We start from the raw sequence: 27,458 nt of genomic DNA on the forward strand, positions 1-27,458 counted from the left end.
TCATCAATCAGTTACGTCGGCGCCAACTTAATTTTAATCAATATTTAATACTAGTTTTAATCATAAATAGATCATATAATACGATTATTCTTAAATAAATATGCATCTAATGTAAGACTAATACTCCATAATTTTAGTTTATTATTTGAAAACAATCAAAATTAACTAGAAAATTTAAACAAAATACTCCTATATAAAATTTTTAGTAGTATCAAATTTTTAGTCAACTTCATAATATATAATCACAAGCAATTATAACAACCGAACGAAGGTTAAGTAGAATAGCTCTTATTTTTCCATCATGATTAATATTATTTTTTTGTACTTCTTTGATTCAACTGAATATTATATTAAATAACAAAAATTAATAGTTTTAATCAATATTTATAGTGTCCATTAATTAATCATTTTAATTAAGAAAATTTTATTGATATTTAAAAATCTAAATTTAAAATTTAATTTTATAAAATTCAATCTAATATTGAAATAAAGAAACAAAGTGAAGGACGACAATAGGGAAGAAGAATGATATTTGAAATAATATTAGATTTAATACATCACTGAAATAATATCAGATTTAAAATGTTAAAAGTGTAAAAAGACCGAATTGACCAAACCCTCAAAAGAGTATTTTCGTATCAAAAAATGACAAAATGAACAATTTCGAGATAAACCCTTAGTCCACGGATGTCTGACGATATTTTTTAAAGTCCAAGGACTATGGGCGAGATAAACCCATAATCTAGGGACCATTTTTGTAGTTCATTTTAATTAAAAATAAGTAATTATGCTTATGGATTTATTTGGGTTAGGGAAGGATTTCAATGAGATAAATTATTCAAAAATATTTATACCTCCAGTTTATCTTCATACCAGAAATATAAGACGAAATATAAACATGAATAAAGCGATGTGCTCCAATAACTCATGTTTATTAATATTACTGTATTTCATAGTAATATAAGCTGTTGAGTCTATGAATCATTTTTCTAGTACAAGCAGCACTGATATCACAAAATAGATGTACTTTTGCCATCTACTAAATTATAGCTGAATCAATACGAAGAAAAATAAATGTAAGTAACTAATCTACAAAAAATAAGCCATTTGAAAATTGACGAAAGGCATCTAGAGAAAAATATACCTCACCGTTTGTGTGCTTGCTTTTCTCTCTCTTCAGCACTAAATATTCCATATCTTCCTTGCCCAGAATCTGCAGCCGGAGATGGGGCTGCAGCCGAAGGTTCTCTAGAATATATTGTTGGAGACGAGGCCACAGCTGGAGGTACATTTTGCTGGTATCTGTTGGCTGCTGGTGTTGCCTCTGCCTTTGGCACGCTGAATATACCGTAACTTTTGGGCGGTGAGTTCTGATTCGTCGAGGAAGAGGAACCTTGCTTGGGAATTCCACAAGGAGGAGACTCGGCTTGCTGACCCAGTCTACTCCTTGGCAACGTGTTCATGCCAAAATGCTTCTGGTTTTCTTGATATGGAGATGGCCCTCTGTTTGGGGTGTTTGTTGCACCACGGCTGTTCAAACCCAGGGGTACCCTTGGCGGATAAGCAGGCTGAGGCACCTCGACTTGCTGACCAGGTCTCGTTCTAGGTGGCGTATTCATGCCAAAACATGTCTGGTTATCTAGATTTGGAGATGAAGCAACTCTGTCTGCAGTGTTTGTTGTACCACGGCCGGTCACAGCCACGGGAACCCTCAGTGGATACACAGGTCCAGATGGAATAGATGAAGCTGTATGCTTTGAACGATCAAGCTGACCACTTGCTACATTTTCTATCTCAAAAATCGGATGCGCATCACCATCATCTCCGTCGAAAGCATCCCAGTTGGATTTGTTAGTCTGAGCATCTTCAGCCGAGGCTTCTGTCGTCTTTGGAGAGTCGGCGGTTGCAGAAGTTTTCTTTCCTGAACTCTTGTTGGCAGGACCAAACTTGACGTGCCTGACAACGACAAATGCCTGCTTCTTTTCATACTTAGGTCCACTTTCCACAACAGCAACATCATCAATCTGATGCAGATGATAAATTTAAAATCATGATTGAGTAGGGAGAACGGGAAAGTTAAGACGAGAATCAGCAAGGGAAACCACGAGAAGAATAGGAGTAAGATCTTACCAAAGGAGTAAATTTAGATAACAATGATTTCAAGTCCACGCCCTCATTAGCATCTGCGGCTGTACACTATCAGAGAGAAAATTACAGAAACTAGTTAATGAAGACTTAGAAGGGGAGATATATATAGACTTCTCATCATCATTACATTGAATGATCATTTGCGACTTCTCATCATCATTACATTGAAGTTTATATATGATCATTTGCAGTGGGAACCCACACTGAGAACTTTTAAAAAAACATAGTGCTATCAAACAAGACATGAACTCCAGACATAATAAGTGCCAATGTAAATTTTTTGGCTGTGAGAAAATATCAACCGCACATCATAAGTGAAATATGAAACATTTGGCATTTGAATAATTGAGTGTTATACTACTATCTAATAGATAGAATCAATAAAGTATTTTCCAGAGTCAAGTTTCTCATGCAAAAATCTTAGATGGGGCACCCAATGCAATAGGGCCAAGCAAAAAATAATAAGAGAAATAAAGCAATACAAAAGTACTTTTTTGGGTGTTACTAGTCGATAGAGGTGTCCAGTGATTATTTTCAATTAAATACGCACCAGCAAATTTTAAATTTTTAGGAACAAACAGATCTTTGTATTTTCTGGTTCCATAAGATTCAAATGTAGGATGATATTGAATAAGAAAATAACCATGAGCTCTTCTTTTCTTCTTGTGCTTCACAAGATATTTAAAATTTAAAAGATTATCAATATCGTTTTCCAGGAACAACAACTGCCTCCAAAGTCCAAACACAGTAGAGGGTGATTCTTCCAATAAAGGGAACAAAAAAGACAGAGTTAGTAAGTACCTTTACTCGATAACCTTTTTCCATGAGTCTCTTAGCCATTTCAGCTTTTATTTTCAGATCATTTTCTTTCTGATACAAACAAGGCAATTGGAGGGCCAGAAAATGTTAAATGTGATAATACACTTGAATGAGCTAAAGTCAAAAGGGTAAAGAACACATAATGGTTTTGTCAAAAGCCATTCATAGATTTATAACCTCCAGAACACTTGTACCATGCATTTCTACTAAAAGTCTAAAATTGGAGAACAGATGATAAATTACCCAACCTCCAGAACACTTGTACTATGCTCTTCTACTAAAAGTCTAAAACTGGAGAACAAATGTAAAATTACCCAGGACGTGCAAGTACTACCCAATAATAGTAAGTACATAAATCCTATCTGGAACGATATGGATGAGTTATAACCATATAAGTAGTTGGAAATAAATAATACTAGCATGCTTACGATTTTAACACCAAATCTAAGTTCTTTCGGTGCCCCAGGCCTGAGTGTAGAGTCAGACTGCACGAAACAGAAAACAGCAATTATATAAAATAAAGTAAAAATCCAAAATTAAATACAACTGATAATTCAAGACAAATCTCATTATTGAATGATAGAGTTTTCTAACAATTTAGCCTGTAAGCAACCAAATTAAAAAATATTCTATCAATAGGATGTACTCAACCTTGCTTTTAGCACGCTCCTTTTCTTTTGTCTGCTGAATATACCTTTGTTTGTTGTAGTCAAAAATCTTGCAAACAGGTGGTTTGCCAGTTTTATCAACCTGTAACAAGCAGGTGATCATCAGTACAGTGACAAAAGCACGACCATGTTGAACTAAAGTAAATGTACAATGTTAAAACATTATAAAATAAGAGAGATGGGAAAATTAAATCCTAGAACTCCTACCTAACAGTGACCATTTCTGTAGTACCCTATGAGTTATGAGGAGCATTACAACATTGCTCCAGAATGTCATTTGCATTTTCGAAGTGGCAAGTGCGACAAAAGTAACAGGAAAGCGATCATTCTATAGAAACCTACATAATAGGAGATATGGGAGATCTCATTTGCTTATAACACGTGTCATTTCAGAAGAGGAAGAAATAGTAGGTAGAACAACTATTGCGCAAACCAGACATATTACCCAGCCTTCCTTCAAGTCACCTTTTCTTTAGGCTTTTAACATGTTTAGTCAAAGAGCCCCAAGGAATCCGCCATGACAAAAGAGATGATTCATTGATGTATCTGTGTTGTTGTGCAGCTTTGCAGTGCTCCCATATTTGAGAGTTTTTTTTTGTAATGCACAAATTAGTAAAGTATTTTTCATGCTTTGTAAGCTGGCTGTGCCAAACAAAAAGGGACAGAGACTGCGCAACTGACCTAACACAAAGCAGTAAGACCATCTAATATCAAAATTTATTAAACTTACTATGTAATGTCAAACTTGTCTTCCAGAAGCACACATCAAATATTCACAAACTCATAAATAAATATCATAAACACCGTACCTCGACCAAATCCAGCTGAGCATTTTCTGCACGAGCCAATGCTTCATACCTCGATACTATAATATGATGATCTACAAGTACACACAGCCAGACATTATCATCATCATACAGTTAGTTAGTATTTAGCCAAATTAAAAAATAAAAGCTGATTCATTTCTTGTCAGTTTGGGATGTTATTTCCCAGGCACCTTTACCAAATGCAATAAACCAATAGGAGTAAAAAGTTTATCACAAAACTGATGAATATCTAAACCAAAACTCTACATAAAAAAAACAAGTTAATTATTTAACACCTTCATCAATAACGAGTCTAACCGTCGGAGCCGTGATTTCCTCATTCATCATAGGCTCACTATCATCCTTCATCGCTTTCTTCTGAATGAACAAAATTACGCATAAAACCAACGTCTAAAATTAGCCCTCGATCGTTAATCCATGAGTTCACCAACGCATACTATGATTATGAACGTAACACTTTACCTTAATAGGCCTTGCATAGAATCTGACTTGTCGGAATAGCGCCCATTGCTCATCTTGAGCGATGAACTTAGGGTGATACAAAGTCGGAAGTGATTTTCGTGAAGAGACAAGCTGATCTGCGATAGCTGGAGCTGGATTTAGATTGTAAAACCTCCTGAATTCGTTGAAAAATGCATGAAATTTAAACCTTGATTCCCTCAATCTACCCCAAAGCACCATATTTTGCATCAGCAAGCGCTGCTGCTAAATGTAGAATGAACACAATTGTGATAAACCCTGAATCGCGATTTCGATAGGAGAATTGGGGAAGAAATTAGGAGATTGGGCTGTTTGATGGGCTGAAAATATGGGCTTTATTATAACACAAGTATTGAGCCGAATGTCACATCGGAATATGGGTTTCTTCTATTTGTTCCATATTTATTTTGTTATTTGTACTTTTAGTCGTATGTTATTTTGGAAATTAATTGCTTAGAGGATCGATCCGCAACGGCGGGTGTCCCGGCGGACGTCCGCCATTAGGCGAGCGACCGGTGGACGCGGATGTCGCTTGTGGACATCGGAGTTCCGCGGATTTCTGACGACGTCCGTTGGGATGTCTGTCGTGATGTCCGCCATTGCGGGTTCCCGACGGACGTCTCGATTTTTAATTTTTTAATTTTTTTAAAAAAAAACTCTATATATACGGCTCGTTGAACTTCATTTCATTCGCACCACTTGTTTTAACGAGTCTCTCTCTCTCTACGTTTCTTTTAGTATATCCAAAATGGCTAGTGGTAGTGGTAGTGGTAGTGGTAGTGGTGGGGGTGTTGATGACGTACGGCGGCTAATTAAAGAAGAGTTGCTGGCCGTTACGTCCAGGGAGATAAATCGCTTGATACAAGCGGCCTTGCAGCAGCAGCCGACCTTACCTCGACCCATCCATCGTCGAGCTATAGTACCCCGGGACCACATCGCTGCACACTGTCGGTTGTATGAGGACTACTTCGCTCCGGAGCCGTGGTTTTGGGAGAACATGTTCCGACGACGTTTTAGAATGCATCGTCTGCTATTTCTGCGTAACGTGGGCGCTTTAGAGCGTCGATACGAGTATTTCATGATGAGGGGTGATGCAGTTGGTAAACCCGACCACACGCCCATACAGAAATGCACTACCGCAATCAGACAGCTGGCACACGGAGGTGCGGCCGACATGTTCGATGAGTACCTCCATATCGGCTAGACGACTGCCCACGAATGTCTGTAGTATTTTTGTGAGGGCGTTTGGGAGATATTCGGGGATAGGTATCTTCGGAAGCCTACCCCCGAAGATTGCCATGCTCTGATGGATTTGCACGCGAGCCAACACGAGTTTCTGGGAATGTTGGGCAACATAGATTGTATGCATTGGGAGTGGAAGAACTGCCTCGCTTGGAAAGGGGTGTACACTACCGGTTTCAAGGACAAGAATCCCACGATGATCCTTGAAGCGGTAGTTGATTACCGGCTGTGGATTTGGCATGCGTATTTTGGAGTAGCCGGGTCAAACAACGACATCAACGTCCTCCAGTCGTCGCCCCTTTTCAACGAGCAGTGCATGGGCGTTGGTTCAGCCGTCAGTTTCGTCGCCAACGGCAACCAGCACAATATGAGCTATTATTTGGCGGATGTGATATACCCTATGTGGCCCGTCTTTGTGAAGACGATCAGATGCGCAACAGACGAAAAGAAGATCTATTTTGCGGGTCGTCATGATGCAGCGCAAGGATGTGGAGCGGACATTTGGTGTACTCTAGGCTCGATGGGCGGCAGTGAAGGGTCCATCACGGCTGTGGTATATTGACAGCATCGCTGATATCATGTACGCATGTATTATCATGCACAACATGATTGTCGAATATGAAGGTCCACCGCTGACTGATTGGGTCAATGATGATGTTGATGTTGCCGGTCCAAGCCATGGCTTGGCCACCGCCAATGTACTTATGGGGATACCCCATGAAGAGGCCGATCGAGTCCGTGCATTTGCCGACATACACCAACGACAAGCCCATATTCGACTCCAGAACGATATAATTGAAGAGCTATGGACGCGGAGGGGTCGTCATTGATATTTACAATGTAATTTGTTTAGTATTTTTTTTGAAATGTACTTTTTTTATTTTTTTTATTTAATGAAATTATCATTGCACTTTCTCCGTCTGTATTCGTGTCGAAATTTTAATTCTGTAAATTGTTTAATTTGGTGAATTTGTGAATTTTTATTATTGTGGATGTCCGTCGGGATGTCCTTGGGGATATCCGTCATTGTGCAGTGGGAGGTCCTTATGACGTGGCAGTGCAGTGGGAGGTCCTTATGACGTGGCATGAGGTGTTTTTGGGAAGTCCGTCGGGATGTCCGCCGGGACATCCGTCCCATCGTGGAGGCATAAAAATCTTGAATTTAATCCGTTCAATTTTTCACATAAAACTGTGTTTGTGTCTTTAGGATTTTTTGACCATCTACATGGTGGGTATTAGTATAATTTATAGTATATTATTAAGTACATAAAACATACTCCAATTCTTAATATATAGTGATATTTAAGGGGAGAATTATCTTAAAATGAAAAGTTAAGAACTTATTCTTTGGCAGCATAAAACGTTTGCAGCATAAAATATATCATTTGCTCCAACTAATATTAGTTCGCAATAGATTTAGTTTATGGTACCAACTTATATGATTTGTGATTATGACTGATAAGTTTTCAAATATTCATTTTAAGATAATTTGAACTGAACCACTCTCACCTTATAAGGTTTATAAGTTTAGATGTTTGAATATTAAATAAAATAATAATAAAGTAGAAGAGATGAAAAACTATAGAGAATAAAGTAAGAGAGAGAATTGTGTTATTTTTACTAAAAAATTATGACTCTACTACTATGAAATGCCCAAAATGAAAAAATAATTATACTACTATGGAACGGAGGGAGTACTATGTACTAATATCTCTTAAATGGTGTATTTTTTAATAGAAAAAATTGTCATTTAAATCATGAATTTTGGTTGTCTTTTAATCAATTTAATAACTTATAAAATAACTAATTAAATTATAACTTTTGCATATTTCTTTCTCGGGACTCCAATTGAGTTGTGATCAATGTCGAACCTTCTTAAAGACCGGTCTAGAGACCAAATTAGGGCCATCCATTTTCTTAATCTTGTGGTTAGGATTAATTTACAATTAATTTAATATTTTATTCAATAAATACTTTTTAAAATTTTAATTTTTTACATTTTTTTTAATTTTTAAATTTTTTTTTATTCAATAAAAACTTGCTGGAGTAAATAATGAACTAAATAAACGTATGTTATGAAGTAATTTTTCGCATTCATTACATACCGAATTTACTTCAACTGAAAGATAATTATGTCATAACACATTATAAAGTAATAAACTAATGGAATGAAGTAGTAGCATGGCTGAATGAAGTAATAAGTTCATTACTACTGCTTGACGTTTAACACAATTAACATTGTATTTCAATAAAATGTCATATTTACTTCATTACTAACGTTCATTTGATTCATTATTTACTGAATATAGTTCATTACTACCGCTTAACGTTTAACACAAAAAAATTTTGTATCATTAATGTATTTCAATAACATGTCAAAATTACTTCATAACGTACACTCATTTAGTTCATCATTTAGTGAATATAGTTCATTATTTACTCCGGCAAGTTTTTATTGAATAAAAAAAATTAAAATATATTTTTTAAAAATTTTAAAAAATAAAATAAAAAAGTTTTTATTGAATAAAATATTAAATTAATTGTAAATTAATCCTAACCACAAGATTAAGAAAATGGAAGACCCTAATTTGGTCTCTAGTTCAATCTTTAAGACTAGATTTGTGAATAATGGGACTCTTTCTCAATTATCACATACAATTAAAATTTTAAAGAAATTTGTCATTTAAATCATAACTTAACCAAAATTTTTAAAGAAAATGAACTTTGTAAGCAAGTAACTAAGAACTATTATGGGCACTTAAAGTAGTGAGATTGAAGAGACAGAGAACAGTGGTGCTACGACAATCAAAATAAAATCGAAATAACTAATTAGATGCTACAAACTAGAACAAGCAAGAAAACAAACACAAGGTGATACTTCAAACAATGTACACTTTCACAACCAACTTAGAAAAACAAACACAACAACTAGGCATGCAAGGTAAATGAACTAAGGAAATGTAAGTTGCTTAGACTAACAACTTTAACAAGAAATAAATGAAACTCAACACATCACTTGCTATAAATAAATGCTATCTACACACCAACACCAATTATAGGGACATATTCTTGAGTCATTGACTGAAATCATGTATACATAACAAGTAAAGATTTTAATAGCAAGATGAAGTAAAACTGGTAGCAAGAGTTCAAAATACAGTAGGTAAATTAACAACTAGGACTAGAGAGAGATGGTGTCTAAGAGCAACTAGGCAAAAAACAACTAAAACTAGATTAAAAGTTAAGATTCAAATTGTTTGTGAGTCATAGTTCCTTGTCCAATTGGAGTACATAACTGCAGATATCTTGAACGGCTAGGACACTTATATATTTTCTTCTTGTGAGTGTTTAATAAGGTTCAAAATCAAATCTTTATTCCATAGTGAAAAAATTGAGTGGGCAATGAGGCAGTTGATCAGATTCATATCATATCACTTGCAACTAAGCATGACCAAAAAAATTGCTATGATTGTGTATCATATGTTATAGCTTCATTAAAATTGGAATGCAAGTTTAAGCTTATTAGAATTCACTGAACCATTTCATTTGAGTTCTCGATTGTAACAACTTGGGCATATGGATAAATGAAAAGTAATGTAGTACTATTAAAATATACTAGGTGTTTATATCAGTGAAAGTATTGTATCGAGAGTAAAACTTAAAATTTTGAAACTGGATTGTTATCTAAAAGCATTTCCATAAACTAGTGTTTATTTTTATTTTATTTTTAAGTTTTCATTGTCTAAATCTAAATATAAACTAGTTTAATACTTACCAACTACTATTAAGAAGCACAAAAATAAAAGATAGTAGTATGTGCTAAAATGGTAAATGTGTAATTAGTACATACATCTAAATATAAACTAGTTTATATTTTCATTGACTTATGGTAAATGTGTAATTAGTACATAAAAATTATAGGACCCGTGCATAGCACGGGTGATAATACTAGTTTTCCCCCTAAAGGCCACACGCATTGCAAGGATCGGGTTGAGACGGATCTACAGCGGCCAGAGTCCCATCAGACTCCATCGTGGCTGCAAATAATGGATGGTTGTTATTGTCAGTGTTCATATTCGAACTTAGACATTTACGTCTAATAATCACATTCAATTGATTTGAGTGCGATGATTTATTTTTATAGGTGTGCATTCATGCATGTGGTGTGGGGTTTGATGGTTTCAAATGGATTAATTCAATATTGTACTTTGCTCGTTTCTATTGTTGTAGAAGGATGTGGGCAAAACTATATTAAGCAATGATAAAGCCATGACTATTTACACCACTCTGAAGTGTTTATTACTATATGCTATCAGCCTATTACCAATAATAAAATTGTAATTTGGCTATTGAGGTTGATATCATTAGAGCATCCACAATGGCGCCTAGCGCACCGCCTAGCCGAGCGCCGGCGCTAGGCGAACCATTGCAGGAGCCGAAAACCGCCGAGCGGTTTTTCGGAAATGAATTTCGCCTAGCGCTAGGCGGTCAAAATCCGCTGGGCTATGCGCTGGGCGATCCGCTCGGCGCCATTGCAGCGCCCGGATCGCCCAGCGCATAGCCCAGCGGTTTTTTTTTTATTTTCGAAACACTATATATACGCGATTTGCACTTCATTTTCATTCGCACCACTTGTATTAACGAGTACTCTCTCTATCTTAATTTCTGTACAAGATCAACACCGAGAAATGAGTAACGCGGGTGGTAGTAGTGGAGGTAGTGGGGGGGACGCTGAGGAGTACGAACGTCGAATGGCCGAAGCGTTTGAGGCATATACCAACCGCAGGATAGACCAATGGATGCAAAGAGCCTTGCAGCCGGCGGTACCTCGACCTCGGCCAGTTGTCCATCGTCGACAAGCGATTGATCGTGATCACGTAGCTGCACATCAGCGCCTATACGAAGACTACTTCGCAGAGGAGCCGCGGTTCAACGCCAACCTTTTCAGGCGACGTTTTAGGATGAGCAGAGCCCTGTTTATGCGTATTGTCAACGACCAGTTTTAGTTTTTTTTATTTATGTAATTTTTTAAAATGTAATTTATTTAAAATGTAAATAAAATTGTTGCATTTTCCCGTATCTGTGGCGTAAATTTAATTCCGTATTTTGTGTGATTGTTCATTATTTGTTTTATATAATTTTGAGTGATGTGGCTGGGCTATGGCTGGGCTATTTGCTTGTTTTGATGATGTGCCAGGAGGATTTTTAGTGCTGATAATGTGGCAGGAGGAGTTTGTGGCTAGGCTATGACTTGGCGAAAACCATTGTGGATGCTCTTACCAATAATTCCACATGTTGATTTAGGTGGAACGTCTCATCCAACTCGTAGACATGAGAAAGGCCCATTTATAAGAAGTGGTTGGGATAGGAATCACATATGATCGATCGTGTACTTTTTGTTTGTAAATGAACCAATTTTCAGATAAGAAAACTCTATATATAAATAATTAATAATGCCCATAATTTGGGATTGGGATCCTCATATTATTCCAAACACGAAGTTAAAATAAATAGCCAATACGTGTCCTATTCTGGATGGCGAATAATAAATTCATTTAACTTCCTCTTTTAATGGATAAATACTGATGTGGAACTTTGATGTGCCAACCCTTTTCTCTCTTAATTTTAAGGGATAATTGACTTTCATTACTTTTTTTTTAAAATTATTGGGTTAAAAATCTTCACGAAAAAGTAAGTTTTCAGAGTATAAGATAACATGATGTTAAAATGTACTCCTATTAACATGTGCATCGATAAATAGTACTAGTAATATTTTTATGCTTATAATAAATTAAATGCTACCAAATATTCAAATTGCTCCAGCTAAATAATTGATAATATCATTATTAGATCGGGGATCTTATCCCTACACTTCAACTGAGTGTTTCTGCAATGCGATAGAATTAAATATCACAACTAGGATCTTCCCATAAACTAGACTACGATTTATGTAAAATTATTATTTAAATAAGATCCAAAATGTTAGGTCTTATTTTAAGAGGAAAATGTTGTCGATTGATTAAATTACAATTGCAAAAACAAAAATACAGGAGGGTTCTCCCAAAGAAAATTTAAAAATGTTGTCGAGTTTATAATATCATTTGTTAAACAAGTTAAATGAATGTATAAACTCTATAAAACATCTTAATTTATAGTTTGCGCAAGCACACTCTAATACACCCACTTGAAATACTCCAAATAATTGCAACCCCCAAATTGTCGCTTTCCTATTCAACTAGCTCCAAGAATAAATACATCATCTAAAATAGAATAACTAAATTATTTGATTATTTGAGCATACCTAAAAACAGTCCACTCACCACTGTCCTTCAGTGGGACTTGCTGATATATACTTGTTAGGTAAGGATGAATTATTTGATTTTGTTTTTCAATTTTGTTTGTATAAAATATGCAATTATTAATATATACTATAATTAATACACACACCATATCGTATCTTCCATGCCATATGATTGTGTGTGGGTTATATATAATAGGAGTATGTTTACATTCAAACAAGAGCATAATATATTCTCCTTAATTTGTTTTGACATATATATAGGTGTTTTGTTTTGTTTTGTTTTGTTTTTCTGATATCATATTTGCAGTGTATTTGACCATAGAATTTAGAGGGGTGCTATATATTTTTTATTTGACCTTTTGAAGGTATACCAATTATCATTATATGGATCTATTTTTCATGAGGTCTAGTCAAACGACACAAGAGTAATAAAGAAACTTTTACTTTAATGGATAGCTGCATGAATTAGGAATATTTTATTATTCCCTTTCTCACCGAGGCATACAAATGTATGACTAGTTGTGCTCAATCATAGAGTGAGTGAAAAAAGAGCGAACTTAAAAAAAGAAAAAGAAAAAGAAAAAAAGAAGAAGCTCTTAATGTTATTGCTTATGGTAGTTATTTTGGTTCATTAGGTACCTTGCTTGTGAAGTTCTTGTATAATGATTTACTTTAATTGCTTGCGGTTTTCTTTTTTTCTTCTATTACATTTTTGGATGTTAATTTCTCCTCTCTTTGTATTATTGATTTGTTTGTCGTGACTAGTTTTATGGGTAAGCTTTTGGTTTGCGTTCAACCTTTGCTTTGGTTGGGCTAGTGTGATTGTTTTGTTCTTTATTTTGTCTATGCTATCGTCCTTAATTAGGATGGTTAATTTGGTTAGAGTACGATGGTTTGTACTCTACTTGGCTCGCTAATTTCTATGACTTCGAGTTTGTTTTGTTTAAAAACAAAAAAAACATTGTAAATGACTTATAACTCACATTAATTTAACAAGTTACACTATACTACTGATAGGGACCTGATATTCTATTTTATTCCGGAAGGGAGCTGATATTCTCTTCATATATTTATTTAGTTTATTTATGTTTCAGTATTATTTAGTTATTATGATTTTATTTACTTTGCCTAGTAGTTAGGATTTGATTTGCTTTGATTTACTTTCCTAGTTTATAGGAGATCTTTTTGTACCACACATATTATTAAGCAGAATGAAGAATTAAATTATTAATCTCATCCTCTCTTCTGGCGTGAAAATGCCCCCTAGAACCTCAACTAGGGTTGTTCTCTTTTTCTCTGTACAAATTCACTCAAATAATTCCTCCGATAGGCTAAACCCTATCAACTACTCACTCCATTCCAGCATATAAAACTTCTATTGCATATTTGGCTGTCTCGTACTAGTAATTTTACTTTTACACTTAATAAAATTTTATTATTTATAAATATGACATTATACTAATTATAATTGTTATAGTTAATATCCTAAAAATAAAATACATAATTACAACTTAAAATCCTAAAAAAATTACAACTTAAAATCCTAAAAAAAAATACATAATTAAATTCGTGAAAAAATAAATAAAAAATACAATTTTATAGAAATTATAAAAACTACTCTGCCGGCGAATCATCCCTTGAAGGCGGTGGCGGTGCACTCAAGCTACCTGGAGGCGGAATATCAATTTGTCTTGCCATATACTCAATTCCGGCAAGATGTGCTTGATATTGTGGAGGCGTCATGCGGGAAGTGTCCGCCATCGTGGCGGTCAAGTACATGGAAAATAGGGTGTTCGAGCCCGAGCCCGCCTGGCTTGATTCGCCTCGGCCCCTCCTCCCTCTAGCCGCCTTCGCCACCTTGGTCCCTTGCAGCCGACGGCGCCCACGGGAGGACCCCCCCTGCATCGGTGGCTGTGCCCTCAACCTCCTGTGAGTCAAACTCTTGTGCGGCGCAGCCTGAACCGCCCTCACTAGACGAGTATTGGCCACTCGCCGTGTGCTTCGTGCGTTTCGAGGTCGAGCTTGTGCTGGACTGGACACCGCCAGCCCACTTTTCCTTGTCTCTGACCACCTCCCAAACATCGACATGTTTGAATTCTTTGTCGTTGTCGCCAAAAAAGACTCGCAAAGCCGCTCTCAGAATGTCGGTTCCACTGGCTCCGCTTTGGTAATTCGCCCCTTCATTCTTGTAGATCCCACAAAAAGTTTTGACTTCTCTATCGACTCGGTCAAAATGACTGCGGAGCATCTTCAATGTGCGGCGGCGGGACCCCTTTGGCTTAATCTCGTTGTAGGCGTCGGTGACCTTGTCCCAAAAACACTTCCGGGTTTGTTGATTCCCGACGATGGGATCGTACGAGACGCTGACCTAGGCGTTGTACAGAGCCATCGTGTCCTTGCGGCTGTATGGACGACGACTTACATCCTCCTCTTCCTCCACGGCGTCGAATGCGCGAGCCCTGGAGCTTCCACCGCCTCGTCCTCCTTCTGGATTGGGTTCATCCGGATAATCCTCCCTAATTTGGGATAAACCCTGCGAATACCTCGGGGAGGAGGGACGAGCGTATGCATCCGCATCAAAATGGGGTGGTTGGTACACTGCCGCCGTCGACGAGCCTTGGGTGCCCGGCGTCGACGAACCGGAACCACCCAAGACATTGTACATGCCCCCCAGTCGCCAAACGCGTTTATGTCAAAGCTGCCGGAGCCGCCAGAGTTTCCGTCGCCGAACATTTTGTGATGAAAATTGGAGAGGTGAGATGAAAATTGGAGAGGAAATGAAGATGATTTGAGAAGAGTAGATGTGTGTTTGTGTGTATAATGAGGACGGAAGAGGAGTATTTATAGAATAAAAAAAGAAAAAAAAAATAACCGTTGAACGGTCATATGACCGTTTTTTAATTTAATTTTATTTTATTTTATTTTTTGTTTATTAAAATAAATTTTTTTTAAATTATTTATTGCGTCAGCGTGACGACGCCCACTCGCGGGCCGGCGAGTGGGCGTCACGCCTAGCGCCAGTGCGCGCTACGTGGCGAGCTGGCGCGCCAACCGTCTCGCTGGGACAACACGCTCGCCGAGACCGGGATGAGACCCGGGGCTGCAACGCCGTCTCGATGCCGTCTCGTCTCGCTGAGACGAGATAGAGATGACGACGAGACGCGTAGCGGGTGGCTGTAGATTAGGAGATCAGATGGTTGATATAATGCGTGGATTATATTTTAAATTTAAATAATTATTAAATAAATTAAATGGTATTAATGTCAGTTCTCTTATTAAATTTAAATTTACGCAACTCTCTCGATTTAAATTATTTTTGCAAAAAATATAACAAATTAAAGGTAATTTTATAAGAATTCTAACGAGATCTCAATATCATATGTTCCGACGACGTTCGGATAATGAAATTTGATGATTTTTATTTCAGTTTTCGTATATGTTGATAAGCAGATTTTTTATCAACAAATACATCAAAAAATTTCAACATTATGCAGGTAAAATCTCAATATAATGCATGTAAAATCTCAATAAAATTGTGTTGATATTTTCGTGTATTTGTGTTGAAATACCCATGCCATTGTATTGATATTTGCAATACACTATGTTGATATAAAAAAATACGAAAATTATGATATGATAACAGAATGACGGTCTTACCATTTTGTTGATATTTTGTCTACTATTTATTGAAATTCGCAAGATTTAATCTCATCCACTTATTTTAAAATCTAATGGTGGAGATTTGATCTTGATTTTGGATTATGATGCTATAAGCAATATAAGAGCATCCCCAATGGGACGGATGTCCCGACGGACATCCCGACGGACTTCTCAAAAACACCTCCTGCCACGTCATAAGGACATCCCACTGCACTGCCACGTCATAAGGACATCCCACTACACAATGACGGACATCCCCAAGGACATCCCGACGGACATCCACAAAAAACAATAAAAAATCGGGACGTCCGTCGGGACGTCTGTCGTGTCAACGCAATGACGGACGTTCAGACAGACATCCCGACGAACGTCCCGGAAAGCCGTGGAACTCCGGTGTCCGCAGCGGACGCTCGTATCCGTATGCATGCTGCCTAATGGCGGACGTCCCGCGCGGTCGTCCGGCACTTCGGTTCGACGTCCGCCGGGACATCCTCCATTGTAGATGCTCTAAGATGACCCTGTCGGTGAAAATAGCACATATATTAATTATATAAAAATGATTAATTAAATAAATCATGGGATATAAACAACTGTGATATAGAAATATTTCTCCTAGAAATTAGAATAGACAAGTCATGGAATGACAACCATGCAAATAAGTGTACTAGTAATAAAAATGGCCTACCCCAAGTCCATATACACAACAGCACTAAGGACAACATTATTGATTGTATTTTCCATCAAATGCAAATATCGAATAATTATTTACACCATAAATATGCATCACAGCCAATTATAACCGATTAAAAGTCAAATAGAGTACACTAAATGTGAATTTTCTTTTTATATTTTACAAAATGATGTGCGAGACTTTTTCAATGCATTACATCCCTTTAAATTTTAGGTCCTAATTAAATTATCACTTGTGCAATGAATCGCCAATTTTTCTTCACTATGATTTTTATACATCAATTATCAACTTTAGTTTTTAATTTATGTAATCTTAAGCCAAAATCGAAACATGAACTTGTCAAACAGGATCAAATGATTTTATATAAGAATCCGACTTCACATAAAAATTTAATGATTGGTCACAACTCACAATCTAATCACAAAGTTATTTGATTTAATTTGTATACTAGCATAAAAACAAGAAAGAAGACCCTTGAAATTGACTCAACATTTCCTCCACGCAGAGAAAGAAGCAAATCATATCCTATTGCCAATATAACTCAAAATTCTGCCATCATATTCATATCAGAAAATGAAAATGACTACTCATTTTATTTTCTGATTTTTGTGTGAAAAAATTTAACCATTTAATGCGCGTTACTCCATCTCTGATTCTCTTCCCATTTCAGTGTTTGCATTTTATTTATTTAGGGGTATCATATATAGGTGAGTTTTTTAGTATTGAAATTGTTATTGATATTTTTATTGTAAATCAAATGCTCCATACACAGGGGCGGAGGGAGGGTGGGGCTGGTCCCCCCACTAATTCTTAAAAAACTTAGGGGTATTTTAGTAATTTCACAATAATTATAATTTATAATAAATATAATATTAGAGATAGGTTTCAGCAAAATATATATGAATCGTGCCTCTTAATTTAGCGTATTCATTCTGTCGTTCCAATCCAAGTCTGAATTTAGCGTATTCATTCTGCCGTTCCAAGTCTGAAATCTGGTAAACTAGAACTAGGTATATTCAAAACTCAAATATAATTCAATTAATTTTTCTACATAGGTTGTTTTTTTGTTTGGCTGCAATAATAGTTCAAAGGGGGAGAAAGAAGATAGCTTTTGAGTTTGTCTTTGTGTTACATCTTATGAAGCAAATCTTGGGAATCACACATGAACTCTCCCAAGTGCTACAAAAGAAAGATCAAGACATTGTTAATGCGATGAATCTTGTCAATGTAGCAAAATCACGTCTGCAAATAATGAGGGAAAAGATTGGGATGTATTGCTTGCTGATGTTTCTAAGTTTTGTAGCAAATATGAACTGGATGTGCTTGACATGGAAGATGAGTTTGTAGCTCGAAAAAAAGGAAGACGTAAAGCTGAGAAAATGAAGAATCTCCACTATTATCGAGTTGAGCTCTTTTGTTCTGTTATTGACTTGCAAGCTCAAGAGTTGAATCCACGTTTTGATGAAGTCAACACAGACTTAGTTTTATGCATGTCATGTTTTGATCCTAGGGATTTATTTTCTGCATTTGATTTGGAGAAGCTGCTTCGTCTTGCACGGTATTATCCTTCTGAATTTTCTGAAGTTGTTTTGTCTGAGCTTAAAAGTCAACTTGAGAACTTTATTTTCGATGTGCGCATAGATGAAAAGTTTTCACAAATATCAGGAATCAGTGGTCTTGCTCAAAAGATGGTTTCTACAAGGAAACATGAAGTTTTTCCAATGGTTTATTCATTAGTTAAGTTGTCATTGATCTTACCAGTTGTCACTGCATTAGTAGAAAGAGCCTTTTCAGCAATGAAGATCATCAAGACTTCTCTACGTAATAGCATGTGAGACCAACTATTGAATGATTGCTTAGTTCCTTACATCGAAAATGATGTGTTTGTTAAAGTTACCAATGAAACTATTATGCAGCGGTTTCAGAAGATGAAGAATAGAAGACAAATGTTATGATGTGATTGCATTTGACTTTTACATTTTGAACCTTATAATTTAATTTATGTAATTTTTTTTGAAGTTTAATTTTGGACCAGGTGGATATATTTTAGATAAATTTCGATATTGGGATCCCTGTAGGCTGTATTTTCTTGTTACTTTAATAAAAATAATGAGAAAATTTTATCGAAAATCTCAACCAAATATAGTTGTGCGACAGCTTGAACACAATGAATGGGCTAGGATAGGACGATATTGTATTTTTGCAAAAGTTTGTGTATTTGCCAGCCGCATAGATTTCCTAAACTGGCACACAAACAAAAAACAACGTTAATTAAGAATAAAAATTAAAGAACCAAAATATCTAATCTCCAATATTAACTCCTCATAACTTCACTTATAATTTAAGAGTGATGCTAAATAACCATAATGTGGCCGGCCATAAAGAGTTAATTTAGTCCATTTACATGTATAAAAAAATTAGAATTACCGATATAAACTTATATGTGTGTGAATGGACTTGTGAGTTGATACTTATCTTTGAATTCCATACGTAAAACACATTAATATCACGAATTACTGTATACGTTGAGCAACAATCAAGAAATGACAGTAGTAATAAGTTGAGCAAAAACTACGAAAGAGCAAAACTAACATGTTGAGCAACATATAATGACGATGATATAAAAGTAAAATCAAGTAGTATTAAATCAAAAATTTGAAAAAAAAATAATTTTTTTATTATTTAATTAATTTATGGCTGACCATAATGTGGCCGTATAGCATTATTCATAATTTAATGGTTATTGCTAAAAAAGAGTTCAAAGTGGAAAGTGAGATAATGAAATACTAGTACTATACTTTAGCACGATGTTGTCAAAGTTCCTTTTTCATCTAAACCAAAAATGCATAAACTTACAACAATAGTGAATATATATAGATTCACAAAAACAACTAATCAATTATCTGTTAAGTAGTACAAAATAAAAACAAACCAAAACCAAAGCCAGATTAAAAAAATGCTCTACATTATCACATTTATGTTTCTAGTCGATTCATGTCCTATAAAGAGAGATTTGTAAATCTAAAAATACAAAAAAAAAATGAAATCAAGGGAGAAATGATGGAATATTTGATTCACATCAATAAATCACAATACTATACTCATTATTTTAATAAGACGATACATTCATTGTAGACTATGGTAAGTTGACAAAATATTATTAATAGAAATGCAAAAGGATCCTAATGCGATCGGCTTTGCTGAAAAATGTCCAAACACAAATAGATGAGTTTTGACTTGTGGGGCGTACTATTTTTTTCTTTTCACACTCTAATTCAATTTTCTATTTTCATCTCACTTTATTCAATAAGTTGCCCCACATTTTCTTATGGGCAATTTTGCATTTCCAACGATGTGTGTGAATACTGCCATAAATACAACATTGTAAACTTTTTGTGTGCGTTTATATTATTTTTAAATTGAATGATAAATTATGTGTCAAACTGAATATCAGTATAAACAATGTCAAAGAGAAAATATCAAGTTTGTTGTACTTTTCTCTCCGAATAATTAATGCGTTAGTAGACTCAATATAAGGATCTCAATTTTGTGCAAGTCATAATATCCCATGCTTGACTTTGATGTATGTTTCATATCTCATTTGCAATTTTATTCACTTAATATAAAATCAGAAGTTCATATAGGTATATATATAGTCAAAACAGTAATATTATAGTTTTAATAAAAATATGAATTGAGGAAATTTCATTAAAATCAGCTAAAACTCTTAAAATCTTGTCCCATATCGACTTGGTGATGATCATAGTTCCTCCATATAAGTATAGATAACACTTCCTTTATAAGACCTTTTAAGGGGTGAGTGACTCATTTTTAATATGGTATCAGAGCAAACCCAAGTCGATGATAGATTTTATCTCTTTATCTTTTCTCTTGCTTACCCTCATGATGGAACTCCGATGTGTAATTCCGGCCCACACGTGAGGGGGCGTGTTAAAACTCTTAAAATGTTGTCCCACATTGACTTGGTAATGATCCTAGCTCATTTCTAATATGGTATATCAGAGCAGACCAAGTCGATGATAGATTTTATCTCTTTATCTTTTCTCTTACTTACCCACGTGGTGGAACTCCGATATATCATTTCGGCCCACACGTGAGGAGACGTGTTAAAATTCTTAAACTGTTGTCCCACGTTGACTTAGTGATGACCCTGGGTTCTTTATATAAGTATGGATAATCATCCCCTTTATAAGGCCTTGTAAGGGTGAGTGGTCTATTACTAATAAAATCCATTTTACTGTATTAGACAACACTTAACCAAATAACTCGTACAAATATATTATTTCAATTGCTATAACTGATCAAACAAATATGTAATCGTCGATCACCAATAATTATCAACACATCATATACTTGAATTAAACATAGTCTAAAGGTAAGTTTTAAATGCTTGATATAATTGGCGACTCATCCAGTGACAATGCAGTTTATTATGAATGCATATAATACTAATTTAATTTGACTGCTTGACCAATGTCGACATGACAATATTACGCAACAGAGAGTGTAATTTGTATTTTGATTCCACACGTACGTAGGTTGTACTTGTAGTTAAATTAGTTGAAAATTACTAAATTGAAGCTATCAATTAATTAAATCAAATCAAGTTTAATGAAGTACTATTACAAAGGGTATCACAAACATGCCGAGATTATGCCTTAAAGTTGAAATCGATTTCATTGTACCTTAACTTATCTGTGGAATTTCATTTATCCCACAACAACAATCCCCCTCAACATATTTTCTTAAACAAGATTGACCACAAAAATTTGCAACAAGCCTAAACGACTCTACTTTATTAATCTATTGACGTGACTAATTAACAGTTAACAAAGAAGAAGTGACATTGGCTGTGGGGACATAATAGAGATGAATAATGAGAGAGAAATAATTAATGATAAGTGAGAAAGACTTCAATACATATAGTAGATGTTGTGTAAATAATATCGATGTCAAAAGAATCGAAACCGTAAGATAAGAGATGGTGATACCGTCATTATTAAGTTGTGATAGCAGATGCGTTACCAAGAATTTATTTGAAAAGGGGCAAAAATATAGTAGGTAATAAAAAATTATGGGTGAGGAAGGGTGGGGGCAATTGCTTTAGCCGCTCATAAGTTGGCTCGCTACTGTGTGATAAAAAATATAATAAAAGAGATACATATAAAAAAAGTGATAGGAAAATAAATTGAAATTGATTGAAACAATGAGAAGGCAACAAATACGATAAAGGTATCGTAAAATTGAGACGAAACATATAGAAATTTAGGCATTCAAATTAATTCTTCGTGGAGAGGGGAAAACATAATCAAAAGTGAGGCAAAACCATGATAAATATAAAAACATTAAATTCATTAATAAATAATATTTCAAAACAAAATAAAAAATGCCGGGATCATGGCGCAATCTTCCTTAGTGGCAATAAGCATATACTCATTTTTAAAAATTAACTATCAATGTATTTCTAATAGGTTGTTTAAAATATTATTATTCGAATAACCACGTATTACATCAATATTATTTCTGAGGAATAATTTACACAGCTTGCTATGAATTACACAGCTATGAATAATTTTTAATTTTAATTTTCTTTTGGCTGTTTATTTTTGCGATCACTTAGACTTTGTAGCTACTTTATTTTTAATATGTGGACTTCAGCTCACAGTTCTTAGTTTGACCTTTATTATTCAGGAAATAAATTTTTTTACTATCCGGACCACAAACTAATATAGCCACCTATTTGTTACACTAAAACATAAATTAAGTACTTCATATAATTTGGGTGGCAATTAGTACTGACTGCACATGAATGAGAATTAATATGATTGAGGATTTCATGAATTTGTTATAAATACATCACCCAAAATATAAAGTTTAGTAGTAGTAATTTTCAATAATTTTGAATATAAATAGTTAGATCAAAACAAGCAACCAATAGCTGAATTGATACCCACGCGTCACCACAAGAGCTCATAACATGGAAAATCCATGCAATTTCCGACCTCATCAGATCTTTATCGCCACTTCATTGACTCTCCCCTCTCCAAAAAACAATTTTCTAACCATTCTTCTCACTCTAAAATTAATTATATATAGATTTTCAATTTCCCCTAATTTTTGCATATCGTTGTTTCTCTCCTGCGTATTGTTTCTCTCTCTAGATTTACATTATTTTAGCTCTCTCTCTAGATCTTCGCTATTTGGAAGAGACAGAGTGAGTGGTGCCCGAAACTGGTCCTCTGCTTTGCTGGCTTAAAGCTCTCCGTTGTTGGTTTCTAATGGGGTTTGTCTGATGAGATAGACCAGAGTTCAGTTACCCCCAATCAACGCACCATAATATTAATAGTAACACCACTTTCTCTTCTCCTCTCTCTCTACTGCTTCAATTTCGTAATTCATCTCACTTACCTTTCTATCTCTTTATTGTTTTCATTTTCACTCGCAGTCTATCATATCATCATAATCGAATTGCCGCGAGGGATAAGACTAAAAGGAACAAAAAATCCTTTGAGGAGAAAGTTCGTTTTGAAAATTTCCTAATTTCCCCCTTTTTGAGTTGACGGACCCACAGATCTACGCCGTTTTTTCACTTTCAGATCTTCGTTCCCGTTCAATCAGCTCTGAAGGTAACTTCCGTAGTAAGCTGTGTTTGTTAATTTCGGTACTGGAGCTGAATTTGCTGAGGGTTTTTGTTTTTGCGAATTTAGTAAATTAGGGCGTTTGTATCATAGCTATATTTGGTTTAGCAGTATTAGTTTCTGTTTTTTTGGGATTTGGACCTTCCAGAATGTGAACTAGCTGACCAAATAACTTTCCGAAGAAAAAGCGAATTTTGATTTTTCCAAAGCCGATTATTCAATGGTGTTGAATTTTCTTGATGTTGTTTGCGGCGTTAGTGGTAATAGATTTTTCCTTGCCCACACGTGAAAATTTCTACTCCATTAATAAGTAAACGCTGCTTGATATCATGGGACAGCTTTGAACTCTAAATTTTGATATTTTTGTGGGTTTTGCTTTCAGACTTCCAGCTTGCATCTCTGCTTCGTGGAGGAGGATTGATATAATATAAGTTCATAATTGGGTTTAATTTAGGTAAGAGAGGTTGGTTTTAGGAGGTTGGTGAATGCGAATAATTTGGAGGGTGGTCTGGATGAGATGAGGGGATGTTATCCGGGTTAATGAACTTTTTAAAGGCCTGCTTTCGGCCAAGGGCGGATCGTTATGTTCACTCGGGTTCTGAAGCAAGTGGTCGTCAAGACGGGCTTCTGTGGTACAAGGACCTTGGCCAACATTTTAATGGAGAGTTCTCCATGTCTGTAGTTCAAGCTAATAATTTACTTGAGGATCAGAGCCAACTGGAGTCAGGGTGTCTGAGCTCGAACGAGACAGGTCCATATGGCACTTTTGTGGGAATATATGATGGACATGGTGGTCCAGAGACCTCGCGGTTTATCAATGAGCATCTCTTCCAACACCTAAAGAGTAAGTTCTGATATCCGCTAGAGTTTGAAGTTCATGTATATATAGTTACTTTAAAAGCTTAGATTATTTTTTTGGAAAGAAAAAGAATACATTATCTGGGATATTTTGCACCCAATATCATCTGCTGGTATAAGATCTTGAATGGATGATTGCTGTTGCAAAGAAAGTCCCGTGCCAAAGGCAAGTTTTTATGTGTTTTTATTGTCTTTCAAGTGGCAAGAAACATGAATTGGAGCTTGACTACTAAACTTGGTTTCTTATGCTAATAATTATTTTCTCAATAGCTGTTGAATTTTTTGGTTCTTTTATTTCTTGCTCTTGCAGGATTCACGGCAGAGCGTCAATCCATGTCAGTGGAGGTTATTAAGAAGGCATTTCAGGCCACAGAAGATGGTTTCTTCTCAGTTGTCAGCAGACAGTGGCCCTTGAAACCACAGATTGCAGCAGTTGGCTCTTGCTGTCTAGTAGGAATCATCTGTGGTGGAACTTTATATGTTGCCAACCTTGGCGATTCCCGTGCTGTTTTAGGGAAACTTGTCAAGGCTACTGGGGAAGTGCTTGCAATTCAGCTCTCGGCAGAACATAATGCAAGTATAGAATCTGTGAGGCAGGAGCTGCAGTCTGTGCACCCTGATGACTCGCACATTGTAGTTTTGAAGCATAACGTATGGCGTGTCAAGGGTCTCATTCAGGTTCGTCTTGTTATAGGTCTATAGTGGCATTTGACCTAGTTTGACATTTGGTGCTGTTCCTTTGTCACATGAATGGTACTAGGGTGTGCAAGAAATGATCTTCAATCTAAATTGCCTCAATCGCGAAAAAATCAAGGGATTTCCATATCTTAGCTGATGTCGAAAATCTCCAGTTTAAGAGATTGTAAACCATGTAACCTGATCCATTGTGCTTGTGTTTATCTGTTGAATACTCAGTCACAAGATGAAGAATGATGGTATCTCTGAGGCAAAAGTTTCTTCCTCTGTACTCCCTTCAGTTTAGGTTGTCATAATCTATGGTTGTCATAAGACCTTCTTCCTTTAATATGCTTGTGTAGATGGAGAAAGATTCATGAATTCAAATTGACCTATTTTGGCAGTTGAGGACATATGCATGTCAGTGTGTAAAGTTATTGCTTTGATAACAAGTTTTTTGCTGTATTGGTGGATTTTGTTACTTCATTTAGTGTCTTTGAGATAGTGGATGAAGTCAACATTCACCTCAGTTAGTCTTACTCTTCATAATTGTATTGCATTTTAATGATGTGTCCTGGACTATTAATTAATCAAGAACCTGCAGTTTTTGCTATTATCCCTTAATATTGATTTTCTGCTTCATTTGTTACAGTTAGTAATAGGTATGTTGTTTTACAGATCTCCAGATCAATCGGAGATGTGTATCTGAAAAAAGCTGAATTCAACAGAGAACCATTATACCAAAAATTTAGACTTCGGGAGCCGTTCAAAAGACCGATTTTGAGTGCAGACCCTGCTATTATAGTGCACCAGCTGCTGCCTCAAGATCAATTCATTATATTTGCATCAGATGGTCTTTGGGAGCACCTTACAAACCAAGAAGCAGTTGATATTGTCCAAACCCATCCGCGTAGCGTAAGTTATATAATGCTTAAACTCATTCTCATCTTATCAGTTAAGAACTACATTGACGTGCAACCTGCCCTTGATTCATTTCATCATTTGAGTAAAAGAGCAGCCGAGTCTCGTAGCTTAGAGTCACCCGAATATTACAACATCAGTTATAATAAATTAGGAAATTTTCAGAACATGTAGGCTTAGAGATGTGTGCATATTCATTTCTTGAATGGAATATAACTGGTAATTAAACTTTGCTTGTGGAGGTGAAAAAAATCATATAGGACTAGGAAAAGACAAAAGCACGTATAGCATAGATCACACAGATGGCCCTATCATGTTTAATCAGTTGTTTTCATGGCCAAATAACATTAGCTCCTAGTAGTAGGTTCTGATGCTGAGATATTATTTGAAGCTATTATATTGTTTCTTGTATTTGTAAGTTTTCTGTAACTACGTGAATGATCACTAATAATCTCCAACATTGATTTACCAATACCTTCAATAATGGCTGATTTGGAAGCAATCCATAGATGAAGATATGAAGATCTGTAATGACTTTGCAGAGTTTCTTTCCTGTAACTATATATCCTTCTAACTAGCGAAAGACATTTCTTTCAATCAATTTGCTCATTTCCCCATTCTCCCTCCTAACTATGGATTCTAGGCTAGCGATTAGCATAAGTGAATAAGGTCATTTGCTCGTAAACGTGCAGGGAAGCGCTAGGAGATTAGTGAAAACAGCATTACAAGAGGCGGCTAAGAAGAGAGAAATGAGGTATTCGGACTTGAAGAAGATCGACCGTGGGGTCCGCCGACATTTCCACGACGACATCACCGTCGTGGTGTTGTTTCTCGACTCACATCTAGTGAGCCGTGCCAGTTCAGTTCGGAGTCCTAGTGTATCTGTTAAAGGGGGTGGCATCACCGTGCCTCCCACTTTCCTCGCTCCTTGCACCACACCGGCTGAACCCGCGGTCACCTGACCCTGCTGGCCGCCCCCGTTTGCCAATGTTAAAGACCTGTTGTACAATCGTCATGTGAATACAGGTAGCCTCGATGATAAGAGCAGCCGTTGAATTCTTTTAATGTACACTGTAACTTTTTTCTTTTTTATTTTTAACCGGAGACTAATACTTGGCATAGTTGGAAATGCCGGGTAAAAAGGCGGTCTTGAAGGTGAAGATGATTATAGGAGAGCTATGTTTTTTCTGGGCCAACGTCCCTTTTTCTTACATTTATTGTTTCGTACTTTTAATCTATACTTATGATTACTTTTGTAAATTCTTGGATCTCCTAGCTTAATTTCCTGATTTAGTTCTTGTTAAAGTTCCACATTGTGAAGATCGTTACTGCTGCTGGATTAACACAAGTTACATCTCTCTCTCCCCTTTTTATCTTCCGCCTTTTTAATTGTGTTTCACTACTCCTACTAGAATAGTATGGTCCATTTCAACTTTTCTTCGAGACTAATACTGCTCCACCTACTAGTCTTGTACCACAATTACTCCATTTCTTTTGTGTGATAGTTGG

At 35.8% G+C, this 27,458-nt stretch overlaps 2 protein-coding genes across 2 annotated transcripts; one reads left to right on the top strand and one right to left on the bottom strand.

The window, feature by feature from the left end:
• Positions 1–913: 913 nt before the first annotated feature.
• On the bottom strand, positions 914–5,228 carry LOC121753126 (translation initiation factor IF3-1, mitochondrial-like). The gene is made up of 9 exons (XM_042148309.1): positions 4,925–5,228; positions 4,738–4,819; positions 4,445–4,515; positions 3,619–3,717; positions 3,396–3,452; positions 2,950–3,018; positions 2,131–2,196; positions 1,145–2,024; positions 914–1,050 (listed from the first exon to the last, which is right to left on the bottom strand). The coding sequence occupies exons 1-8, from the start codon at positions 5,150–5,152 to the stop codon at positions 1,146–1,148; spliced, it is 1,551 nt and encodes a 516-aa protein (XP_042004243.1). The 5' UTR covers positions 5,153–5,228; the 3' UTR covers positions 914–1,050; position 1,145.
• Positions 5,229–22,891: 17,663 nt separating this feature from the next.
• Positions 22,892–27,209, top strand: LOC121752350 (probable protein phosphatase 2C 46). Its single transcript, XM_042147369.1, has 6 exons — positions 22,892–23,202; positions 23,303–23,483; positions 23,878–24,339; positions 24,664–25,031; positions 25,707–25,943; positions 26,642–27,209. The coding sequence occupies exons 3-6, from the start codon at positions 24,021–24,023 to the stop codon at positions 26,909–26,911; spliced, it is 1,194 nt and encodes a 397-aa protein (XP_042003303.1). The 5' UTR covers positions 22,892–23,202; positions 23,303–23,483; positions 23,878–24,020; the 3' UTR covers positions 26,912–27,209.
• Positions 27,210–27,458: the final 249 nt, after the last annotated feature.

This window comes from Salvia splendens, chromosome 10 (assembly GCF_004379255.2).
Source record: "Salvia splendens isolate huo1 chromosome 10, SspV2, whole genome shotgun sequence".
NCBI lineage: Eukaryota > Viridiplantae > Streptophyta > Magnoliopsida > Lamiales > Lamiaceae > Salvia > Salvia splendens.

Coding starts and splice junctions, on each gene's coding strand:
- LOC121753126 (XM_042148309.1), bottom strand. CDS start 5,152: ATGCAAAATATGGTGCTTTGGGGTAGATTGAGGGAATCAAGGTTTAAA. Junction 4,516..4,737: donor TAGACTCGTTATTGATGAAG/GTGTTAAATAAT, acceptor GTGTACTTGTAG/ATCATCATATTATAGTATCG. Junction 3,019..3,395: donor TTAGATTTGGTGTTAAAATC/GTAAGCATGCTA, acceptor TGTTTGTATCAG/AAAGAAAATGATCTGAAAAT.
- LOC121752350 (XM_042147369.1), top strand. CDS start 24,021: ATGTTATCCGGGTTAATGAACTTTTTAAAGGCCTGCTTTCGGCCAAGG. Junction 24,340..24,663: donor TCTCTTCCAACACCTAAAGA/GTAAGTTCTGAT, acceptor TTGCTCTTGCAG/GATTCACGGCAGAGCGTCAA. Junction 25,032..25,706: donor GTGTCAAGGGTCTCATTCAG/GTTCGTCTTGTT, acceptor GTTGTTTTACAG/ATCTCCAGATCAATCGGAGA.